We start from the raw sequence: 26403 nt of genomic DNA, 5'->3' as shown, positions 1-26403 counted from the left end.
GTCAATGAACAGTGAAAATAAGCAATGTGAATAAAGTGCAGATAATACAGCATAACATTAGATGGGCTGTTAAGAATTTAATGTATTTTTTACGACTGCTTTTCTTCAATTTCACAAATAATCATTCACCCAATAAATATTTTCATACAATTTATGATAAGTCAATGTTAATGACCTACATATATGTACACACATGCACACAATGACAATGGTACAGTACTACCACACTACTTCATATACATAACTCTGTTTAGGCAGTCCTTTGGACTTTCCACAAGGCTTTCAGCATGACCAGTGTGAAACAAGTAGAAAGATAGGTGCTTTGTTATGAATTCTGATAAGAGCTCCTCTTGTGCTGCGGTGCATTCAGTAGCTATTATCAAAAGTCAGAATTTAGTACATATCTTTCCACTGGTTTCTTATTGGCCATGCAGAACCCCATGTGAAACCAAATGCCCAAGGACACCATGTGAGTCAAGGTATAGCAGCATAATTACACCCAGTAATCCAAGAAGTGTACAGTGCATTACCAGTTCTCCACTTGAGAGCTTTGCTGGCATAGGAACTTCTACTGCTGGCACTTCAGCGTACTTTGGATAGGCCTGGTCTGTACAATCACCGACTCCAGCGCCTGGTGGGATCATAGCTTTGATCTTTATTCTCTCACACCCTTTAACTGAACAGAATGCATACTTTTCTCTTTCATTCTGGGCTTTCAGTTTCAAGAACAGTAACCTGCAATCAGAAGCAGATCTCACATTAGACACTTCTAAAATGAAGTATGACTATAATAACATGTGCACAGAGAAAGCATTTACTATATATGCTAGAAAATTAAATAAAATATAAAGAAGCAAAAGAGATGTCGGGTCCTAGTCTTTTACAGTGTGAAATTATATCCTAGCACAGTACATTACAGTTACTTAACATGAAAATGTACCTTTCCATTATTAATTTAAAAGCACATACGTTAATTATTATTTTTTTAATTTTAAGACAACCTGATGCAATCAAATGGAAACTTAAATGGAAACAACATTCATACCCAGTGTCTTCATCCCAAAAGTAGTAACCTCTTCCAGGATGGGAGCTCTCCAGTTTGTCTTCTTGGAGAGTTCTCAGAAAGATGCCTGTCTTATGTGTTTGTTTTATCAGTCGATTGTGAATATCTGACAGTATGGAAAAAGTTGTCCCTTTCGGATAGCACAATCCAACTTGAATCCAGTCATGTCTAAAAGACAAAAAAAAATGTTTTCATTAACTAAAACCTTAACAACCTGATTACTGTGAATCTTTATTAAAATGTCCAAATCAAAGGGTAAAAAAGGTTACACAGACAAACCATACAGTAAAAACTGTAAGAAAGATAAAGCCAAACTAGAGGCTTCATCTTAAAACTCCTGTTATGGAGGCCTATAGGATATATGTAAATAATCCAGTAAGAACAAATGTGTGTTTCAGCTACATGGCTTCTGAATGCCCATCACCTTTTACTTTTTAAGTCTTCAGCGGTACATTAACTAAAAACGTGCATGTTTTGGCCTAGTGGGATTTGGCTTTATTGGCCTTAATGTCTTATTGTCTGTACTTTAGTGTATGTGCACGTTACAGTAGTTTATAAACCTCGGCTCTAATTCACAGTAACATTATATTTCATGTAAACAAAAGCACTGCTTTCTTTCTCAGATTCTTTTCTGTGTACAATGATAGCAGGATCAGGAAGAGAAATCAGAGCAGGAAAATTCACTCAAGAAATGCCAGTAACTGTTGTGGCTAAACCCCACCTCCAGAAAACAACCTACTCATTATGAATGAACCCAACCCAGCAGAGTCTACTCTGCAGTCCAGAAGGTTACAATACTAATGTCAGAGAGTCGAATTGTGAATTGTCATCAGTTTTACATTAAGAAGGTCAGGGACCTGTCTAACCTTCTCTGAATAAAGTTTCTTTAAAAGTCCTGTTTTCAGCACAATTATAATACCCTTGTGGTACTACAGGCCACATCTTATTTGATTAACAGTTACCAAGGCAATGTATCTACCAGTGTGTTTATATTAAATGCCTTTAGGCCACTGAGATTTCTTGCAGTTGTTCATAGGTTCATAGATTAGTACTGAGACTCAAACCCTAAACCTTGTGTTTGTAAGGCAAACACTTTAACCATTAGGCTACCCTCCCAACCCCTCACTACTCGATCCATCTAATGACTTGACAACCACATGTGCTATTGGTGTTTTCCATATATCACTTCACACAGGGCTGCCATAATTTATATTTCAATCTTCTGTGAGAGTTTATCCCAGAGGATTATGGCTATGGGCTGTTAATAACTTTTTTCTTGTAGTCTGCAGTTGAGTCCTTCAGTCTCCATTTGCCTAGTATGACTATATGCAAAGCCAGTTACCATGCAATGCTCCAGGGTCACCCCTAAAATGAAATAAAACTAACATACATATCAAGCCTATTCATCATGATAGGTTATAATGATCAATGGACTTTAGGTTAATCAATGCCGGTGGGTAATGGCTAATATGTTTGACTAAGAAAATTAGAAAGATGATACATTTTTCAACTGAGATAAGAAAATTCAAGCATATCCCATTATTCTCACCCTACTCTTTCTAAACTGTATATACAGAACACATTCTGAGGCATGATGGCACATTTATTTTATAACATTCCATTTTCTGGTTTATGGAGAATAAGTTTGTTTTCTATGTTGGAATAGAGCACTTACTTGTCAAAATTAATAAGCCATATGGTCAGCTCCTCAGGGGGTGTTCTGTCCCAGTGAATTGTATATCCCTTCTGTAATGTGATAACTGGCTGGTACTGCTGGTAATGGTTCTTCTTACCCAAAGCTCCTTCCAAATACTGGGGATGATTGGGATATTCATTTTTTATTATTTTCATCACCAGATCAGCAGGGTTTCGAGCTTGGATGTACAGCTATAAAACAAAATAAATACCAGACACATTTAACATACTTAACTGTGCATTGATAGAATTCAATATGAACAAATATGATGTAGCAGAGACATTATAACATATTTAATATCATCTTCTTATATAAACTTTTAGACTGTTTACCTCTTAACAATGCAAAGCATTATAGAGGTCAGCATACTTTTCTATTATATATGCAAATTACTCAGTAATGAGAGGCTATTTTACAGATTATGGAGTTATTCATGTTTACTTAATGAGACAGTAATTGTCAATAAAAAGTCAGCTCATTATGATACCAAATCACCATATAACAGTATTCTGTCTTACTTTTGCATTTTTTTTCTAGTAGCATTTTAGTTTAAAATCAGATTTTCCAGCAGCATTTCATTGTACAAATCAATCAGTATTAAACAGAGATTAAAAGCAGGTGAACACCTTTCAAGCCTACATGTCAGGGATTGCTATTGCATGTCATTAGCTTAAGAGCTTGCATATAATATGATCTTTGCAAAATTATGACTGAGCTATTTTAGATCTTATATTATGATGGCCTTAGCAACAGCTTAAAAGCTTCCATGTAATTTTCCTCTTACTTAATAATGAAATACTTATGAAGTCTTATGGTAAAAAGCAGTAAAAAATAATTTAGCTGTGACTATGTGAAACTCAGCAACTCTGTTTTTTGAAGGTGTTTAAATGTGCTGAATAGCTGGACCAATAGCAGCAATGAAAGAAGTGAAGTCACAGCTGTTAATCACATGGTGCAGAATGAAATCCATGCTGTCTTCTGTGCACCTTTAAATTGCTATGGGTGTTGTATAGTGTGCTACTGCCAACTGTGCAAAATGCATGCTTGTCTGAAAACTGTCTTCTTGAATGAGAGTAAAATGCATGAAAGAAAACATTCCTCTAACGTGTAATGACATCAGAGATGATTACATGAAGTAAGAGGAATACAGTGATTTGTCTCACTATCCTACCCCTAAAAAAATAACCTTCAAACTTTTGTTAATGCTGTTTTGGACTTTATTTCCTGGATGAAATAACATTAGCTCTCATTTCACTTTTACCAAATTTATACATACATACTCATTGGTTATTAAATTCAGCACCAATAAAACATGCCTGAGGCAAAAAATCTGAAACTGAATCAATCAAGCACCTAAGGTATAAGACATATAATGCTGTGCCCAGAACTAGGCTGTCGCCTCCCATAAATGTGTTTCTTATTTCAATTTTGCTTACTAAACTTATGCATCATATTGAGAACAGAATAGAAACACCTTTCACTTCAGTGATTGGTTAATATAACCTATCACATGGGTCACCTTATGGTATTCTACCTTTGAATTAACTGAAGTTAATTTTTTCAGGCCCTCCATTAAAAAGGGGAAAAAGCATTGCTTTTAAAGGAAAATACTTTTCTTTTGGAACCTACTAATGTTAAAAAAACTGCACTTTTTACAAAACTACAGTAGTCTACTATTTTAAGGAGAGTAGCGGTCTTGATGTCTTCCCTCTCCATTACCATAAAAAAATTGCATCTGTGTGTTACTTCTTTAAAAGGATGTTTATTTCAGTAGTTTTAGCAATAACAGATTCAGCATCCATACGTTTACCTTATATCAGTCATTAAACATCCTAGCTGATAATATTATTTAGAAAGATGCAGGAAACCAGAGATATTAGACAAGTCAATGCAGAACTGAAGATTCTGTGTTGGCACTTCTTGAAATTCTTACTTCCTTCTGAAAACAAGTGCAGGAGCAACCTTCATATATTGCATTTAAACCACATATCTGCCCTCTAGCTAGCTTGGTTACCTTGCAGAAAGGATTTCATTAATCACCAATTAATGGAATATGACACCACACTTTGTGAAGACTGGGCACACTGCTCATAAGCAGTTGTAAAAGTCTCATATTTCCCATTCCTGTTATTTGAAACTGTTTTTTTTTTCTCGTTTAGACTTATTTATTGAATTTTTATCGTAAAACTTGCAACTTAGTAAGATTTGGCACTGTTAAATTGACTTACTGTTAACAGTTTTGCCTCATCACCAATATCATATCTAGACTTGCAATTTGCATAATGTTGCTAGATGGACCTTCTCAATGTCATTATTATTTGAAGAACGTTAATCACATTGAAACATTGCTATTAAAGAATTACAGTAAGAAAGACAAAGCAGCAACAGTTTTACTAAGAATAATTTTATCCATATCAATAACAGTAAATAGGTGGCTTTACTCCAAATGCTATAGATTCTAATTTATTTTGAACTATTGTGAGCTAATGTACAGTTCTAAATTAATTCTCAAAGTTAATACTCACATGCATCTGACTTGAATCCTAGTTTGAGATGTTCAGGCATACACACAAGCTATAGTGCCTCTTATTATACAGGCTCTATACATCCTGTGCACCTAGGGCCCACACTATTATGGTGACTTGAAAAAAGTTTCTGATGATGTGTTCTGCAGAATGCTGCATTTGTGTTATTTGACTTGGATGCTAATAGTGATTGCAATATTCCAAATCTGCAATTGTCTATTAGTCAACAAAGTTAAAAAAAAAACATATACTGTGGGTTCTTGGAACCTGAGTGCACAATTCTCCATATGTGACATTTGTCATTATTTATCTGATATTTCTTCAGTATGTCAAATATTTTACATTGACAATTTTCTGAAAGTTAAACAGTGAAATATAGCAGTCAATAAAATGCAAGACAAAAATGAGTGTCATATTTCATGGCAGTTTACCTGTGCATAGTGAGCATTGCAAATTGCTGCCCTCCAATCAGGAACGTCAATGCAACCTGGATTACGAAGCAACCAATTGTCATCTTTTACGATAAATGCTCCAGGATATTCACTAACAGAACCATCAAGATCATGAAAGACTGTTGTTTTATCTCCATCCATAGCCATATAATTAAACCAAGGTCCAGGCTCACCAAAGAAAACACGAGATGTAATCTAGAGCAAACAAAACAAAATGTATTTTTAAAAAGAAAAAAAAAAGCATAAAATAGAAAAAATAATGCACAGTTGTGTGTCTGTGAATAAGCACATATGTTCTTCATGTTTCTTTAGGAATACAACACTAGGACATGACAACATGTTAGGGTTCACCATGAATTTTTATGTACATGACACAGGTCTGCGACATAGTGAAAATTAGTAATTTCTTTTTCACATGATTTCACATGATTTAGCAAACATTATTATGTGGTATAGGGAAAATTTTGTCAAAAATTATTTGGATTGGATTAAAGGGGAAGGAGATGTTCATCATCTGAAATGGTATAAGAGAAACAATGTCCTTTTGAAAATAAAGAAAAACAAACTTAAGTTCAACCTTACAGCAAAAACAGCAAGTTAGCTTCAAAAAGGATTTGGGTTTATGACAACCAGGTAAACCTGCACATACACATTTTGCAGATTGCATAAGACTCCATGTCTGAGTGTTTCATAAGTAATGCACCCCCCCCCAAAAAAAAAAACGCAGAAACTTTCCATGACTGATGGGTTTTTTGTAAAGCATTTTTTTGTGATAAGGTCAGCTGTTTGGAGTAAGGTCACCTGTCTAAACAGTTTATTCTTTTCTCCAAATGTTCATATTGTGTCTACCATAAAAAAACACTGTGTTCATCTAAAGGAAGTATAGTAGCATGTCCACTTTCAGTCAGCACCAAGAACCATAAGGTATAAAATTACTAAAGTGAGTGTTCAAGTCTTCCAGGAACATATCTAATGACAAAACTTGTACAGAAACCTAGACAGAAGTCCTGATTAAAGCATCATTGGAGCTAATATCTGTAGAGTTCCAACAACTGTAGCATGATTGTTGGGATTTTGCAGATGCTAGCAGTGAACTAACCACTGCAGTACCTTCTTGCACAAGCAGGTAACCAAAATAGACAGTAACCATATAAGCTTCTGTCAGTTAAGCAGGTATAGTGAAACACATTTTTGAATTCTTCACCTTTAGAAGACCCATTCCACATGTTGGTTAGGTAGTGATTGTGTAATATTAAAACCTGACAAAAGGCTGAAGGAGATGTCTATCTTTTGAGCCAAAGCTAGACCCAAGATGAGTTCAAAAGCAATGAATTCTTCACTAGGCCAACAGTCATCCAATCTACCTAACATTAAAACACCAGGAAGTTGAAGTACCAGATGTGTGTCATTATCATCACTATAAACATTTAGTGAATACTTAGCATATGGAGGAGAACTCATAATATTTAATTCTCATGATAAAGCTGAGGAACTCTTTTTCTATTTCTGAAGCTCTATAACATACAAGTCAGCAGTGATTATGTCTGCAGTACCCAATTATTAATCCCAAGGCATCTGAGAAAAGATTAATTGACTATTTCCCTGAAGTAGAGATATTAGATCCGCTTGTTGAAGGCATTTGGAGCCAGGACTAGATATTCCATCTGTAAGGAAATTTAAGAAAAAGTGAAAAAAGAAAATTCAATACTAGATCTTTCATCTGAAGAGAAATTAAGAAAAGATGAAAAAAGAAAATCTTGTATTTTATTCCATCAAAATGGAATCATTTCTGGAATAAATTAGATCGATTAAAACCGACAAACCTAAATGATTAATTTTTTTTTTCAGAGGGCAGGATTAGTCATTGTAACTCTTTATGTGTTAACAGTATTTCAGGAATAACAGAAAGAAACAACCTTTTTTCAACAGTTTGGTATACATAAAAAGTCAGGATTAACAGAAAGAAAACATTTTTTCAGCAGTTTGGTATACATAAAAGAATGTTAGTGGAGTATCTGCAATGATATCTAGAGGACTTGGCAAGGTTGTGACTAGCAGAAGAATTGAGGTCTGCAAAACTGCACTGAGGGCATTACCTTTGAACTGAAAAGAAAGTGTGAAAGGTCCTAAAGTATATAACTCTTCTACAGCAGTAATAATTTCATTGAAAAGCTTTCATGTCTTCCTGGGAGAGAAAAATGAAATGGACCTCATTCAAAAAGAGTGCATTTATGTTTCTTTTCTTAATGCTAACAGAAAGATGTCAACCAGATGTACTTTCATATGTAGATATCAGCTGCATCCTTCCTGACATCTGAAATGAAATTGCAAATGTATTCTATCATAAATCCTAGATTTTTTTCCTACGGGACAAGAAGTCTGATATTGAAGATGCATGGATTTTTACTAAGTATCAGATATAACAAGAGAATTTTCTTTAATATTCCTGATAAGCAGTGGCAATGGGGACTGTTGGTGGATGCAGTGACTGGCCCTGCTGTTTTGTTGTCAAAACTCTGGCTTTGCCGGGCTAAAGTGTGCATGAGTAAATGAATATTGACTACAAGCTATGACTACTATTACGTAAAAAACTATACTTAATATCTTGTCTTCTTTTTTCATTTTTTTAACTCATAGGGTCAAACCAGACAATGGGGATGGTTGCTGTGAATGAATGAAATGACTGTCCCTGCTGTTTACTGTTGTAGTTCTGGCTTTGCAATACTAATGTGTATTTGGGTGAGGCAAGATGGACATTAAATAGAACCTATGACTATTGCTTCTGTGCAGTAAAACTAAACTAATATAACTGTTGTTATTATTTTTCTGACAGGTTCAAAGCAGACTCCTGAGAAGAGTAATTGGAATGGTGGCTGTTTCTGGATAAAATTATTGATCCTGCTGTTTTGATGTTTTAATTTTGGCTTAGCAGGACTAATGCGTATTTGGCAGTTTTGACACAGAGATAATATAGCCTTCTCTGTTACAGTTAGCCACACCCCATTTTGCTTCTTCCTGCAGACCCCCCACCCCCGAGTTTGAAGTCACAAGCTGGTACTGGGAATAAGTGAGAGAATAAAACATCAGGTAGTGCATTAGGGAATGCCTAAGTAGTAGGGACAAGGAATTCCATGGTCTCAATACAAAGGAGGAGTATACAGGGTCACCAGCTAAGTTATTAAATGGTGTTATATGGAGAAGTAGTTGGTTAGTGGAGCAGAACTGTCTGTACATGGAGTAATGCTGAAGAATGCTGTTTAGAACTGGGCACTGGTCAAACTCATAAATGTATAAAAAAGAAGTTCCTAGGACTGACATGCTAGAGATTGGAAAATGAACACCAACGTTTCTGCCTGCCTTGGATTACAAGCAACCAGGTGGACAATAATGAGAGGTAGTGCATGCCTTTAAAACGTTTATGTAGAATATTTGTTAACATGCATATAATTTCAGTGACAATGGTTGTTTTTCTTATTAGGGAAGAATTATGGAACTAAGATATAATGTATTATGCATATGTAACAACACAATTTCCAATATTCATTTTAGCAGACTTACTAGTGATACTTTAACAAAAGTTACTCAAGTTTCAGGTTATGATAAACAATAAACGAGGAAACATTTAAAGTGCTGCAGGTGTATGTGGCCATTTATGAAGCATAGTCTTGACAGATAATTTACAACAATAGCTTACTGGTACGTTGTCAAAGGTTATTTCAGTCATGTTGTTCTTGGGACAGCTTTGCCAGGAATTGTTAAGACGGAAACCAATAGCACTAGTGTGTCGGCCATCAAGTGCAACGTATTTACGGAATGTGCAATTCTTGACATTAATTGGACCATCATAGATCTGCACTCCTCGAATTGGAAAATTTCTGTAAAGAAAAAAATATATATGAATACAAGATCTGTATGTACTATTAAACATGTAATGCTTTTATTCTGTACAGTTGTTAATAATCTGCAACCACGTTAAGAGATCGTAACTTAATGATATCTAACAAACTTCTTTTCATCCATTTGCTAGAGAAATAAATCAATGCTTTAGATAAAACCATAAATAAGAATGGTAAACTAGCTATATTATCTAAATGGGGGGAGTATTCTGCAATGAAACCTGGCTCTGTAACATCAGTCTTAGGGTGACAAACCATTATAACTGATGGTTCACTCTGCTGTCAGGCTGGTATGTAGTATGACAATGCCAGTAGGTTACCTATCTAAATATCTGACCCCAAATAAGGGCTTGCCTGTTTTAGAAAACATAATAGGCCTACTCTAGCTAGACAGCTTTCCCCCCATTTTATTGTTTTCCTTAATTTTAATGGTCACATACAATTAAAACCATATTTAAATATCACTCTGATTCCTGTCTATACTTAATTCTATAGTGTCTTTGTTGATTTTTTGTCACATCTTGAATTAATTTCATCTGATATTTCCATTGTTACATCTTTAAAGTACTGTTTGGTGGGATGGCTGCATGGAATACCAAAACCTAACTATGATCCAAACAATCAAATTATGATTAGTGTCCACAGTGGTGTGGAGTTGGCTGGAGTAGGAAAAGAATAAAGGGCTTTTTCCTGCACACCTTTCCTTATGGGAGGGAAGGAGTACATATCAGGGGGTATGCAACTCAAATGAGTTCCTAGGTGGAGACTAGAGAACCTGCGAAGACACCTCCAGCAAGGCGAGGGAGATATCTGTAGACTGGCATCAAGTGTGGAAAATAGCCCTCTGCCACCCTACTGCATGTTCAACCCATGAAGCATTAATGGGCATGTGCAGTGACATAGGTCTTACCATTATAAAATCCACTGATGGCTGCCTAGATGATTGCTTCTCTACAACTGATTATTGCCCAGTAAGGAACAAACAGGCAGAGTTGTGATTATTGAGCAAATAGTTGGAAGGTACTGGTAGGGTTTGTAAATAAATAAATAAAAAATAAAAGGTGTTAGTTTTTAGGGCAAGTTATTAGCAGGAGAGAAGGAGATTTGTCTAAGACATTTAAGTTGTTAAGAAAACCGAATAATTAGGTCACTGATTCTAGCTATGCTATCTATAAAGATAAAATGCCTTTATTTAATGTACAGATAGAGTCAAGGTTCTGCTAGCAGTCTGTATGAAAAACTGTTAAAATTCACTTAGCCTTATCCAGAGCAGTAGCAGTACACACACATCCCCAACACACACACACACACACACACACACACACACACACACACACACACACACACACACACACACACACACACACACACACACACAAACAGTCCAGCCCAGCATTCACTCATATCTCTTTCATACTTGGCGAGCAAATGAAAAAAAAATAAATAAATAAATAAATAAACACTCACAACAATGTAGTCTGCATTATCTTCAGGAAATCTGCATGCCTAAGCAAACCATCCATATGGGAAAACACTGAGGAATACGGCTGAATGGCTTTAAAATAAATGTGGTGGCTTTCATTTGGAATGTTTGTAGCATTATTTGGTAACTTGGCTTATTTGAAAATTGTTTACCAGTGCAAGGAATGGCAAGATTCTTTTACAAACCACTGACAATAATATAAATATCATAGAGAAGAAAATAAAATAAATTAAAAATCATTGTCTTGGATGTATTTTTTTTCTTTTTTTTTTCTTTCTACTTTGTTGATTGTTATTTAACTGAAAGAAGAATGTCTGCCAAGTATATAACTAATTACCGAGTGATTCTCACATAATCATTTGTCTTTATAAATGCAGTTTTGGTTCTAGGGACAAGTGTTTAAGACATTTATATCATCAACTTGGGATACATATTCCTTTTTAAACTGGAAGCAACCTTATTGCTTATAAAATTCTAGAATTAAAAAATGTTGTTAAAACAGTGACCCTAATTAAGCATTTGAGCTGGAGTTTTGGTACATTTTATAAGCCACATGGCGACAGTAGAAATAAATGTTATGCAAACATAAGAGGGAATTTTATTGGTTAATTAAATGGCACCATGCATAAAAAGATAACCATCTAACTGCCTCATTTTAGAATTTTTCTAAGATACTGGCAGTGTAGATTACAATTACATGCAAGTTAAAACACATATTCCAAATATATATAAAAATCAGATTTATAAGTAAACTTCTTAAAGGCATGCACTATACTTGCATGCCTTATGTAGAATAATTCATGGGTTATATGAAAAACAGGCAAATAATGTATATTATTTTGTGATGCTATGACTGTTCGGTCAGAAATACATGAAACACAGTTATTCACTTAGGACTGCTTTATTAAAGCATCCTTAAATGAAATGTCAGCTGTATATGTACATAATACTATAGGAAATGTGATGGACATGTTCACACAGATTTGGAAGTTTTTCAGCTTGTGGGGCTATAGCAAGGCTGAGTCATTGAAGAACTTGGGTAGAACATATTGGCATGTATAGCATACAGTGTTTATGCTATCAAATCAATCCATCCATCTAATTTGTGGCAGCCAACTTTATCCTTTACACAGCCATATGAAAATCAGAGTCTATCCTTATATGCAATGAGCACAAGGCATTGACTCTCATTCTGGACAGGGTGCAAGTTTATTGTAGAATGCATGCTGTCACTTGTTCACTCACTCACCCCCTCACTCAATCCACACACCTATATCAATTTAAAGAATGCTAGCTCCCCCCCCCCATACAGTACCTGTGGAGGTGAGAGTGAACCAGAATATTTGCAGAAAATCTATGCGGGCACAGGGAGGACATGCAGACTCTATATTTAAGGTACCCCAACTGAGCAGTGAACTGGAGAACCTCTTACTATGAGACAGCACTGGTACTTTCTGCGCCACTGTGGTAATCCATACAGTGAACAATTAAATGTAATCCACAGGCATTCTGTGAATCCAGCTAATTGTGTTCTCAGACAATTTTGTGTGAAAACGCCACATTAGATGTATTAAAAGTGCATGAAAAAGCCACTAGTCCTAACACATAAAGGCGAAACATCAGCAGATCCATAGATACACTAAGTTAAGAGAGCCATAAGTTTCTTGGATGACTGCATGCTAGAACTAAGCACTGTGATTCACCATGCTGTAGTCATAGAAGGCTGTGCCACCTTCTATGTGCATTTCTGCAGGATGGAGATGGTGAGTGTTAAAAGTGTCACTGTAGCAACTACAGAACTTAGGGTGTAAATTCAGGACTTAAATAACTAAGTAACAGAGGATAGCTGGGAATATGAGAAACATATGATACAGAATCAATTACCTGCTTGTAGCTAGATGGGCTCGTCAGCTAAGTCTTTAAAATCTGGGATTTCAGTCATAATTGTTTAGTAGCTTTTAGCTTAAACATTCATTTTGTTTGCTAAATTGTCCCTATCACCTTTGTTCTTTCACACAGAAAACATACATTGTTGCTGCATTTGTCATTCATTCACTATTGGTTGTCACTGATACGTTCAGTCTTTTGTGCTGCATATGCAGTAGTATAGGTCGATGTCATTACAATGAATGTGTTAAACTGCATAAATAAGCAGGTGAGTTTATGTCACTGAAGCTCTGGGAATGTAAACAGCTCCAAGGTTATGGCAGCTCTGACAGAGAATGATTATTCTGTAGCTGTGGTGGTTAGAGTTACACAACTTCATATCAAAAAGTACAGGGAAGTTTGCTCTCAGCAAAAGAAAAGGTAGTCTTTCAATTCAGCCTGAGAGTTTGCACTTCATGTAGCTTTCTTTTATAACTTTTGGGATTTCCCACTTACTTTCCTGTAAATGCTTCTGATTTAATTCTGCCAGTTTTGAGTATATTGCTATTCTAGTCATTAAAGTCACTCATTTGTTCTACCCGAGTACAATCTTGTGTATATATGCATGTGTGTGTGCATATATGCATTTATATATGTGCCACTGCATGCTGTGCAGTTTCAAAAGATTATATAGGGAGATACATCATGGCCACTGTGATGTTGTGAGGTATTGCCAGCTGTAGCAGGAGAAGTGGGGCAGTGCATGTGTAGCATATGCCAGCGTGACTGGCTGACATTTTATAAATAATCTTATGTCATTTAACTATCACATTGATTTTACAGATGTTTATACTAAAAATGTATTTGTAAAAGTTGCTTATATTAAAAATGCTGCAACAGAGTCTTAACAGAGTTCTGAATGTGTATTGTGCCAGAGTCAGGTGACTAGATGTGATGTCATTCTATAACCAGCTAAAGGATGGAGCTCTGGTAGCAGCAGTTTGTTTCCTTTTCTTTTTCTTTGGAATCTGATATAAAATATCTATTTCAGTTATTTCAGTTGTTCAGTTGTTAGCTGTACAGTTCAGTCAGTGTGTAGCATCTCATCTTGCCTTGTGAAAGTAAGCATCTCAGCCATACATCTTGCCTTGTAATACTAAGTAAGTTAATTAGGGATAGTTTCTCTTTAGTTCAGTTAGGAATAATACAATGATATTAGTATAGTATTATTTTCTTTTTTTTTGCATCTGTGAGATTCTATACAACTGTGTTATTTTTATATTTCCCGTGATTGAAACCTCTGATGTTTATTGTAACTAAATATTAAGTATTATCCTGTTTTCTATTTTATTATCCATTATTAAATATTTTTATACCTTTTCATTGTGGCTGGTTTTTAGTGAATACTTTTAACAACTTGAGAGTACTTATGCTTATTTTAGTGACACTGTGGCCAGTTCGATAAGCCTTACTGTTTCGGTCACACTCTACCATTTATATCAGTATCAGTTTGACACAGTATAATTGGTTACCCTTTTTTAAGAGCCTTAAAAGTATCTGGCTGGTGGCAGTAATCTACCTTGTAGTCTGGAGAGAGGAGACACAGTTGATGAATTTGTGTGTATATGTGTGTGTGTGTGTGTGTGTGTGTGTGTGTGTGTGTGTGTGTGTGTGTGTGTGTGAAAAATCAGATATTCAAGTGTGTGTGTGTGTGTGTGTGTGTGTCAGATACTTGGAACTGGGACACAGTGCTCCAAGGTGGGTCTTGTTTAAGATCTGGAGAGACAGAGAGACCAGTCCCAGTCCCAGTGAAGCGTGTTCCCTGTGCAATCTTGAGGGAAATTGTGTTTGATGCAGAGAACTGCATTTGAAAATACTTTGTAAATCTATTCCTGTTTTTAGTGATTACCTCTCAACAGTGTCAATGGTGAGGACTGGGGCTCTTTGATTACTGGTCCAGGGTAAAGAGGGGCCATCACAGCCACACTGTAAGGTAACCTCTCCCTTGTCTTGCATTATTAGGTATGCCTCATCCTCTTTACCTGGAATAGATGCCAAGGGGTCTTTCTTATATATAAAATGACTACCATTACAAATGGCATCAGACAGGCTAGTAAAGCAAGACTCATTGAATGACTGATAAGAGAAAGGACAAAATAATAGAAGAATGGATAAATAAACAAACAAATAATTGAAGAAGTTGATTACAATTTATATTATGCAACAGTTTAAAACATTTTTTGCAGTCATGATAAGCTATATCATTTTTGTTTGCTGTGTGTAAGTGTATATGAGTGTGTGTGTGTGTGTGTGTGTGTGTGTGTGTGTGTGTGTGTGTGTGTGTGTGTGTGTGTGTGTGTGTGTGTGTGTGTGTGTGTGTGTGTGTGTGTGTGTGTGTGTGTGTGTGTGTGTGTGTGTTTGCATATACATTGCTAAGGGAGTGCATTCATGTTTGGTGTGTGTGTGTGTGTGTGTGTGTGTGTGTGTGTGTGTGTGTGTGTGTGTGTGTGTGTGTGTGTGTGTGTGTGCGTGTGTGTGTGTGTGTGTGTGTGTGTGTGTGTGCATGTGTTTGCATATACAATGCTGAGGGAGTGCATTCATGTTTGGTTTTGGTGTGTGTGTGTGTGTGTGTGTGTGTGTGTGTGTGTGTGTGTGTGTGTGTGTGTGTGTGTGTGTGTGTGTGTGTGTGTGTGTGTGAACACAGGAATGCACATGGGCAAAAATTACAAAAATATATGTGCTTCATTTAAACGTTTGTCTTGCAGTAGCATTATTATGACCTAGTAGTAATAGTAGTAGTTCAAGACTAGCAAGTAATGAAGCAGAAAAGCAACAGATTGTTCAAAGGAATGACACCTCACTCCAAGAACTTACATGCCCCGAGGGAGAGTTCTTCCACTGTGATCTGTACCTCCAGGCCCCCAAACTTCATTGTCTATAGATTCTGTTCCTCTGTTCTCACTTTCCCCAACAAACAGAGAATTTTTTACTTCTTGTTTTGAGCCATCATCATCTGGAAATGTTCCGCCACTGGAAATAATGCAAATCATTTTGTTATAATTCAGTGTTCAGTTTATAATTTGAACATGTATCACACATGCACAGAGACAAGGTGCCTTACCTTGCTAATGTTAGTCCAATTCCATTGTCAGAAAACCTTTAAAAGTTACAAAAGATACAGTTAATACCATAAATAAATTTCAAACAAACTAGTCTAGAAATACAAATTGTACTAATTTTATACATGATCTGTTGGTAGACAAATCAAGCTCTCATATTAGTTTTGTGTTTTCCATTAACTCTTAAGATGATTGTGTTTTCCTTTAGGCTCCTATACTTCCCAAGTTACTTCATTTGGTTTGCATTTGTTTAACTATTTCAAAAACATAAGATGGCTTTCACTGCAATGGCTTGTAATCACTGCAAAATATGCAGTACTTTATGGGAAGCTATATATACTCATTTTACAAAACTGATGGTGTCCAAGGTGATGAAAGCCCTAATTAAGTTTGAAAGGGCATTGTATTCAAATGAAGCTCAAGCAGCAGAAACAGCATAATTATACAACTGGGCTCTTGCCTACTGATTTTCTTTCATCAAGCTACCCAAAATACATGTTAGCATATTTTTATTTTTTTAATAAACAACAATTTGTTTCTGTAGGGCGGACACAGTGGTGCAGCAGATAGTGTTGTTGCCTTACAGCAAGTGATTCCTCGTTTTGATTCTTAGCTAGGGTGATTTCTATGTGGAGTCTGCATGTCCTTCCTGTATTCACATGAATTTTCACTGGGAATTTTGGTTTCCTCCCACATTCCGAAAACATGCAGTAGGTAGATTGGACACTCTAAATTGGATGTAGGAGTGTGTGTGTGTGTGTGTGTGTGTGTGTGTGTGTGTGTGTGTGTGTGTGTGTGTGTGTGTGCGTGTGTGCGTGTGTGTGTGTGTGTGTGTGTGTGTGTGTGTGTGTGTGTGTATATATATATATATATATATATATATATATATATATATATATATATATATATATATATATATATATATATATATATATATATATATATATATATATATATATATATATATATATATATATATATATACATGAGGGTGGAGAGTTTGGCATGGCCATATTCAAATATTCAAATTTTCAAATTTTTCACTCGTCCTTCTCCCTAATACTCATTATCTCAGTTTGATATTGTTTCTATGATCACTGTAACTCCACTTGGCTTTCTGTTTGCCTGTCACGTATCTCAAAATTGTATTCAAACTACAGAAATGTACAAACTGCTAATAATTAATATCTTATGTTGCCTGATATGCTTTACTTCACAAGTATCAAATGGGTTTCTTAAATTGTCACATTAGGTTGCTGTTTTGTGTTCACTAGAACAATGTGGGTGTAACCGAGTCAAAAGTAAATACTCCTGAGATGTAGGAAAGAAGGCCAATAATAAGTGAATTTATCTGTTTTTAACTCTAACCAAACTCATTGGGGACTAAAGTTTGATTGAGAGTACTGTGTGCTTATCAAGAACTATTAGCTCTCCAGCTGCTGTTATTAATAGCTGTTGTGTAGCTTCTAGAAAAACAATACTTACTGACAATTGTCCAGCCACACATCTCCACCGCGCAGCCAGGCACCATGTTCTTGGTTCTTGTAGGCAATAAAGTGTTGAATGAGAGCAGGTTCCCGTGGTTTGTATGGATCAGCATCTTTATGAGGACCATACCTGTAAAACCATACAGTCGACTGTTTGTAACATGAAATCACTGCCATTAAGATATGTTTGCTTTTATTTTTTTCTTTTTACAACAGACAGACTTACAGATATGTCCATCTTAACATTATTTCCTCATTTTTTTTCTTTCTTTCAATTCACATAACTCATCTCGTTCACAGATTACAAGCTTACCTATAGTGATTTTAAAGCTGCTACTAATGTCAGTTGCTTTACTTACCTGTACTTGTTATAAAGGTAAATCTTATATTTTGAATTAATATAAAACATTGTATTAAAATCACAATTAAATAAATGGATAAGCATGGTGTTTCTGTGGTTAATCTTATGAAATTGTTTCCAGAACTATTACTGATAAGAAAAATATCTTTAGCTGTCTCTATTCCGAATTTATATAGAAGGAAATTATAGATAAGGTTGCAACAAAACACTGCCATCTTCATATTTTATTAATAAAGAGGACAAACAAAACTTTGAGATTCAAAATTGTAAAGCTATACATTGCTGCTTATCACTAAAGCTTTACTTTTTATTTGGGACAGCTTATGGACAGCACAGTAACTTAGTGTGTAACGTCTCTGTCAGGGTCAGCCTTGGGTGAAATGGCACCCTAGGTGTAGAAAAATATGCCAGCCCTCATAGCCCCCCCCCCACACACACATATCCCCAGGTACTCCCAGATTCCCCTTCCATGCCTCCACACACAATGCAGATAACTTTTTTTCTAAATTTTCTGACATTTTATTTTACTATTCAGCTTCTTCTTGCTTCCTGCCAACACAACCTATCTGTCCAAGACTGGACTGTAACAACTTAATCTTTACTTTTTCTTACACAAATCTTTTTTATCCTTATCCAAAACTCTTCTTTATACTACATAACAATATAGCACCCTCTCTCCATTCTTTCACATTTGTAACAGCGCAACCAGGGTGTACAATTATCATTACCCACTTACTACTTGAGTGTAACTATATCCATATAAAATGTCTTTTAAAGCATGTGTATTGTACAGAACAGCCACCAAAAACTGTACTAATTTTGTATAAAATATACACTTTAATGCATTTATACTAGAATGCTACCTCCAAAGCTGTTGTTGTGTAATTTTTATAAAATATTCATTATAATTTTCTGTACTGCACATTGGGGTTGATTCATTACTGAACTCTTGATATGATTATGTTATAACATTATAAATGTCTTTGGTTTAATAAATATTTTGCTATTGTCATAACATCTTTCTATGTAACCATGGAGATTTTCTTCCAAGGCCTCTGCTGAAAAGGGGTTATAATTTCAAGTCTGACCTTCCTAGTAAACAAATGTAAATGAATAAATAACTATAAATAAGGAACTAACTGAATCAAGACAGTGTTGTGGGGGCCACTTTTCACCAAGAAACTATGGGGTTTAGGTGCTGTGAGGTACACTTTACAGTTTTTAAACAACTTTTTCATCCATTGATGGCCTAAACAAAAGTAATTTCTGTGGGGAAAAATTAGCTTTACTCTTCAACTCTGATCTTTCCTTTATGCTTTCAACACTCAAATGGCCAAGAGCGCTCTGTAATATCTGTAGTATAAAGAAATGAATTAAGCCAGAGGTCTATAGAAGCTATGGGGTTCAGATGTTCTGAGGGACATTTTAGACTTTTTCCAGACTTTTTATCCAAGGATGGCCTGCACAAAAACCACTATTAAGGTTTGTGTCTCGCAAAATAGCAGTCCACAATAAAAAGAGAAGAGAAACGCTCATGTGGATACATAAATCCTGTCTCCAGAAAGTGCCTGCCTCCCTACCCTCCTCCGCAGAAAGATAGTTGCCTTCTACACATCCATATGATATTAGACTGTGATGAAGGCACAAATGGCCACATTCATATATTTTAGGTAGTTGCTGTCAAAAAAAAAAAAACCTCCACCATGCCTTCTCCAAGAGACTGTTACTTTTTGAGTACTACCACTCTCATGACAGACTGGGATGAAACTGAAAGAATAAATAGACCATATAAAGATATTTCAGCCTGTTACAGTCAGTCATATATAAAGAACATGATTTTATACTGCTACTAACAAAAGTTAGCCACCTGTATACAGGTTTGCTGTTTGGGTATGAAGACAGTAGAAAAAATTATTATGGTAATGTATTCCAACTTATTGCTCCTAAACAGTACACTGCAACTAGACAAGCTGTAGTGACTTTCTTTGCAGACCTCTAAGGTTTGTGAAGAAAGTTATGGGCATAATGACCACACTGTCCCTGTCACCCATAAATACTACAACAGCCTTTTGGGCACATCTCTGAGCAGGGGCAATTTCAGACTAGCTGAGATTCAGGGTAGAGGCCACTAGTCAACTTGTCTCAGAATTCAGTTTTATAGCCTGAATTTTGTGGACTGTCAGTCCCCCAGAAGGTATAATGTTCTGGTGATTCTGGTAGAACATTGTATGTCGTATTTTAGAAGGATAATGACCTGATTTTTTTACTGCTAGCCAAAAGAGTTTTACATGTGCCTGGCAATACTTTATGTACTAATTTTTCATATATACAAGTGCTGTCTCTCTTGCTCTGTCTCACATACACACACACATGCATGCACATATACATACACAGACACACAGACACACACACACACACACACACACACACACACACACACACACACACACACACACACACACACAGACACACACACACACACACACACACACAGATGCACACATGCACACACACACACACACACACACACACACACACACACACACACACACACACACACACAAAGACACAAACACATGCACACAAAGACACAAACACACACGCACACATACACACAAACACACAAACACATACATACACACCCACATTCTGACACATACACACATGCACACACACATACACACACATACACACACACACACACACACAGACACAAACATACACGCACACACGCACACACACATGCACACAGACACAAACACACACACACACACACACACACACACACACACACACACACACACACACACACACACACACACACACACACACACACACACACACATACTCTCTCTCTCTTCATACTTACAGGCAAACTGGTGGAACACCATTCACTTACACTATGTCTTTGGAAATGCTGGAGGAAATCACAGTTTATGGATAACCCCACAAAGATATATGGAAGACATGCAGACTTTACACAGAAGCCACAGTGAGGAACTCAACTAGGCCTGAGTGGAGTAAGATGGCAAAGTTACTTACTGCATTGCTGTACCAATGATCAGTTACCTTCATAGTTGCTCCAACCTAACCACAAAATATAATCACTTATAAGCAATATTAATTCTTGTGTAGGAAAGTGAAGAAATATGCCCGACATATTACCCCCAAATACACACAAGCATAAGCAATAACAATACTAGTTTACACTGATTTCAGCAAATACAGTACGTTGCATGACTACTCATGCCACATCATATTACTGACTGTGTTTAACAGTGTTCAATCAACAGTGGAGATAAGTACCTTGTATTAGCAGATGACCTCCACCCTCATTAATTACAATCATTCTACTATCCATAAACTGCAGCAACTGGAAAGACCCCAAAAGTACCGCACCAAGAGGATCAAAGGGTTCAAACAGATGCCATATGCTGCCAGGTTAAATAAACTCCAGCTCTACTCAGTGGCATACCGCCTGTTCAGGGGCGATCTGTGCCTGACGTATAAAGCCATGTCCAACCCGGAATTAATGGACATGCTGCACCTCAGAAAATCCAAATCCCACGCGCTCGAGAGACTTGAACCTCAGCACTGAAATAAATAGGACATGCTGGAGGGACAGATTCATAACCCAGAGGCTCCCTTCACTCTGGAATAAAATCCCAGTCCAGGTTAGGCAGAGTCCCTCATTGACTCGCTTCAAGAGGAATCTTGATGAGTGGATGGGAGATCGTAGGTTTACCCCGGGTATCACTTCTGTGTCACTGTTAGACAGAGGCACAGTATACTAACCTCAAAAAAGGGCATAGCAAAATTCATTTAAAATGGGTGGCGAAAGCCAAACACATTCTGGCTAGGCTTATAAATGCCCTAGGGCAGATAGCCTAGAGTGAACCTATGAACCTATGTACTCTTCAGCTGTCCAATAGTGGCAAGACAATATAATAATAATAATAATAATAATAATAATAATAATAATAACAATAACTTATTCTATTTGATTTCACACAAGTGCATACAAGAGTAGTAACTTTAAAATGACCAAACAAGTGAGTTACTTCCATCCATAAAGAGTTCCCCCTCCCACCCGTCAACCATAGCCACTGCTATGTACACTTCAGATGCATGATTGGGACATAAAATAAAGAACGCAAACAGTGGCCACACAACAGTATTCCACTATTTCACAGAAATCTCACATGCAAAGCTAGAATAATGAGCTAACAGTGGCAGCTAGTCATTCTCAACACAAAGATCTCCATCAATTACATCTAACTTACAAGTGCACATCTCAGATGCCTAACCATTAGAAATAAATAAATAAATGCAGGCATACATTTATCTCTCAACTTCTTAGTACAGGGATCAGGGGCAAAGCCAAATACTGAGAGTGGGACAAAGTCTCAAACTCAGGGACAGTTTTTAAATATCCCTCTTATAGACTTAGCGTATTGATAAAATGACAGGTTTTGCATATAAAGCATTTCTGACGAATATGAAGCTTGAATTTCAAATTCTATCACTATTCAGTGACAGCTTTCAGTGCATTACCAAAAACACACGTTTTATAAGGTGGAAACAAAAATATGAGAACAACTCATTAACATAATAGAAAATTAGGGAGAGCTGGCAAATACTCAGCCTATCAAATCCATCTATTGCACATATCTGGTTGTTTGTAAGGATAACAAATTACTGCATGCTCTCCTTATCTGCTACTGCTTTTATCGACAGTTATTACCCACTTCTCTTTTACCCTTGAATATTTGCAGGCTTTCTAATCATTGCCATTCCATGAACAACAGAGCTTGTGTGATGGCAAAGAGCAGAAAGTGCAATAAACTGAGTAGCCATGCACACATCACCTCCCTCCCTTCTATGGCAACATAGCTATGAACAGAAGTACTGCAAGCTAATTATTTATTTATTTTAGTTAGAAATGCAGAAACCCTCTTGCCAAGTTTCTTTACTTACTAAAAAAAAAAAAAAAACAAATACATAAATATAGGGTAGAAAGGTACCCCTAGCTGAGCATTACCCTAGGTGACCCCCTAGCTTGCCTTTGCCATAAGGCTAGCTATGGCTTCTGTCTCATGGGTCTAGGACCCGTGATTTAATCTCATCTCTGATCACTGACTTTGTGGAGTTTGCATACTCTCTCTTACCAGTGTTGGATTTCATTGGGTATTCTACTTTCTCTTCACTGCCCCAAAATACATTAGTGAATACGTTCATTTTAAACTACCTCTACATATTGTGTTTGTCTTTTTCCTTTTGGCTTGGTTCATAGCTGAAAAGTGAGCACAAAACTATCACTTCATTTATTTGGTTAGCAAACAAATGCATACATAAAAAAGTAACATATTAACTGTTTCTTTTTTTTTTAAATAATTATATAAGTAAAGAAACTGCATAATTTTGACTGTATAATTGAACACATGTATGAATATATGCTAAAGATAATCGTAATTATGTAAGTTTTTTTTTCCCTGGAATGACATGTTAAGAAAGAATGTATGCTCCTTACTGACAGGAATGGTACACTCTTTTATGGCATGAAACAAATGTAACAACAAGCCATTTGTAAAGAGATGCTATCTTATTATATAACACTGCTAAATTACAAAAAAAAAATATTTTCAAGTTGTTATACAATGAAGAACACACATACACCTGCACAAACATCTAGCTAGATAGATAAATATAGATATAGATATATATAACATCATAATGGTCAAAACAGTTAATGCATAGCATCAACAGATATGGTTATAGATATTATTATCATTATATATAAAGGCATCAGAATTTAATGCAGCAAAATACAAAATTCACAGACGTGCCCAGCCTCCTTACCTTGATTTAGAGACTAACCAAGTGATTTAGGTATAGTTACCTTGTATTTAGAGACTAACCAAATGATTTAGTTAGTTACCTTGCATTTAGAGACTAGCCAAGTGATTTAGCTATAGTTTCCTTGTATTTAGAGACTAGTCAAGTGATTTAGCTATAGTTACCTTGTATTTAGAGACTAACCAAATGATTTAGCTATAGTTACCTTGTATTTAGAGACTAGCCAAGTGATTTAGTTATAGTTTCCTTGTATTTAGAGACTAGTCAAGTGATTTAGCTATAGTTACCTTGCACCAATAACTGACAGGAATGGTCTCTTGTCCTTTGCACTGGCCAGTGTAGTTTTCACTCCATTGTCAATGATCATGCCAGCCTGGAATGAGAAGAAAGAAAGAGTTTTGAGTTATACATTTTCTGTGTTAAATTTTTCTTTAACTTAAAATGCAACTTTAATTAATACTCTTTGTGGGAGTGATTGCCTTTGTGTTTTTATACCTTGTATGTTTATGTTATGGTTCTTTTTGTCCATAGATTTGATATTTTCTACATTTATTGTGGAAATACGACATTTCACATAAGCAATGTTTTCCGATAATGATGCTAAACTGTTTACGTAAAATCAGACCACGGAAAATTAAAATGAAGATGAAGTCATTTTTTTTTCTGATCACTGGTGATTATATCATGAAAATGTTTAGCTCCTTTTAAGTGTAGTATAAAATGAGCCTGGTAAGTTTCTTGTATGGTTTTAAATGCCCCCCCACAACAAAAATTATATTTTGTTATTTATATTAAACTTTGACTCCTTAGTCAATACCCTTTTAATAATGCATGCCATGCATGCTTTTCTCCAAAGTTCATGTCTTTGTAAACTCTGATTACATATGTTATCATGTATATTGCTAATGATGTCAATCAGATTTTAAATATGTTTCTTCATCAGTGACTGCATTAGTCTGTGGTGAAGGCTGTTTGCACTATACATCATGTTTGTAAACATGTGGTTGAATGAAACTGCTTGCAGATACAAGTCTATTAATTTTGCATACAGTGATTGTCCCACTCAGCCACTGTGTCTTCTGTTTCAATTACCTGTCCTCACTTCTGAACCCTTTTAGTGATGCTGCCCCCCCCCCCCATTACTACATACTTCATGCTATTGCTTTTCCTGCTTTTCGTCTGGACTTATCAAACAAATGTTCCTGTGATTTTCATCATATCTTTTCAGTGGACAATAACGTCAGGACAAACAATCAGTCTTGCAGTTTATTTACAACGGCCATCAATGCTAGTGGAGAGCCATTCTAAAGAGAAACTGTGGTAATTACTTTTAAATGAAAATTGCAAGGATTCATTGAATCTTTCAGTGGGATTCTAACCATTACAACTTATATACATGACAGCTTAAGCTAAGCAAAGGCACTTACTATTGCAGGTCTCAAAAACTGATAAGAGAATACTTTGCCACAGCAACAATCTTCCTTCACACAGTTGCAGGCTTGACTACCACCAGTTATTTTTACGCATACAGATTTCAGAAGACTGGGGTTCAACTCTCTACAAAATATTCCTTTTTTTTAAAACAATATTTTGTGTGCAAATTATTATGAACATTACTGACAGTTCTGAGAGGAAAGGGTATTAATACAAGCAGCAATGAAACAAAACATTGACTATATGGGGAAATGCTCAATGTATTTGGAAGCAAAATGCTTTAATTTTTTGAAATGTTTTCATATATGAAAGTTTTATCTCTTACAATGAAAAACTTTATGAAGTTTTACAGCTGGGTATTATGTTCAGAATGTCATGTTAACTGCATGGATTCCTTCATCTGAAACACCTACCACTAATACCAATGGTCACAGTATAAATTTTTGTTTGTTTTCTTGCCATTGACTCCTTTGCGTGCAAACTTACCCGGTAATTGGAATGTGCTCGATTGTTGTAGAATCTACCCAGTGGCGTGTGTTCTGAATAACCAGGCGAATACATTCCTTCAGAAGGCCCTGTTGGCACATGGTGAAAAACAAACCAAAAGCCCGCCTCCTATGGAGAACAAATACAAAAATGCTGTAGTAAGTTACCTGATCCTTTTTTCTAGAGTTAGACATTCTCAGACATATAGAATTTCTTAGATAAATATAACAAGAGATCACACAGGAGTTAAACAATAAACAGGAATTTTGAAGCCTTGCTTGATGTGTGACCCTGTTTGGCTCTACCCCAGCTTTTGATAGTAACAATATGATCCAGAAGAAGGAGTACAGGATGGAGGTTAAAGTATAACGGATAAAAGAAAATGACTTTTACATACAGTGAAGGCCTCTACCAGTCAATTTGTAGGTAATGTAAGTGAAACTTTACACCAGAGAATCAAATATTAGTGAAAACAGCAACAGGAGGTCATGCTTTCATTTTCCTGATCTGTATTAATATACTAACACCTCAGCCAAGGTGGATGCAAATCAACTGAAACTGGTATACAAAAAGCAACATATTTACACAAACTACTGTTTCTGTATAAATATAAATAGAAAAGTAACTATGCTGTGTTTGACTGGAATTTAGTATAATGCAACGTAAGCAAATGTTCCTC

General features: G+C 36.0%; 1 protein-coding gene across 2 annotated transcripts in view; it reads right to left on the bottom strand.

Annotated features, from left to right (window-relative positions):
- The window catches only part of LOC122807038 (cell migration inducing hyaluronidase 1), a 378711-nt gene that overhangs the window by 31396 nt on the left and 320912 nt on the right, over positions 1 to 26403 (bottom strand). For both annotated transcript variants that reach the window (XM_044077939.1, XM_044077938.1), the window contains exons 16-25: positions 25725 to 25853; positions 24092 to 24177; positions 17586 to 17717; positions 16103 to 16138; positions 15856 to 16011; positions 9431 to 9611; positions 5716 to 5931; positions 2739 to 2950; positions 1046 to 1231; positions 531 to 735 (exon numbers count right to left, since the gene is read on the bottom strand). In XM_044077939.1, the coding sequence (XP_043933874.1) occupies positions 531 to 735; positions 1046 to 1231; positions 2739 to 2950; positions 5716 to 5931; positions 9431 to 9611; positions 15856 to 16011; positions 16103 to 16138; positions 17586 to 17717; positions 24092 to 24177; positions 25725 to 25853 (1539 nt within the window). The remainder of the gene's footprint in view (positions 1 to 530; positions 736 to 1045; positions 1232 to 2738; positions 2951 to 5715; positions 5932 to 9430; positions 9612 to 15855; positions 16012 to 16102; positions 16139 to 17585; positions 17718 to 24091; positions 24178 to 25724; positions 25854 to 26403) is intronic.

Source organism: Protopterus annectens, chromosome 7.part0 (assembly GCF_019279795.1).
Source record: "Protopterus annectens isolate FY-2018-M chromosome 7.part0, PAN1.0, whole genome shotgun sequence".
In the NCBI taxonomy this organism is placed as follows: Eukaryota; Metazoa; Chordata; order Ceratodontiformes; family Protopteridae; genus Protopterus; species Protopterus annectens.
This window is presented reverse-complemented; position numbering and strand designations above follow the sequence as displayed.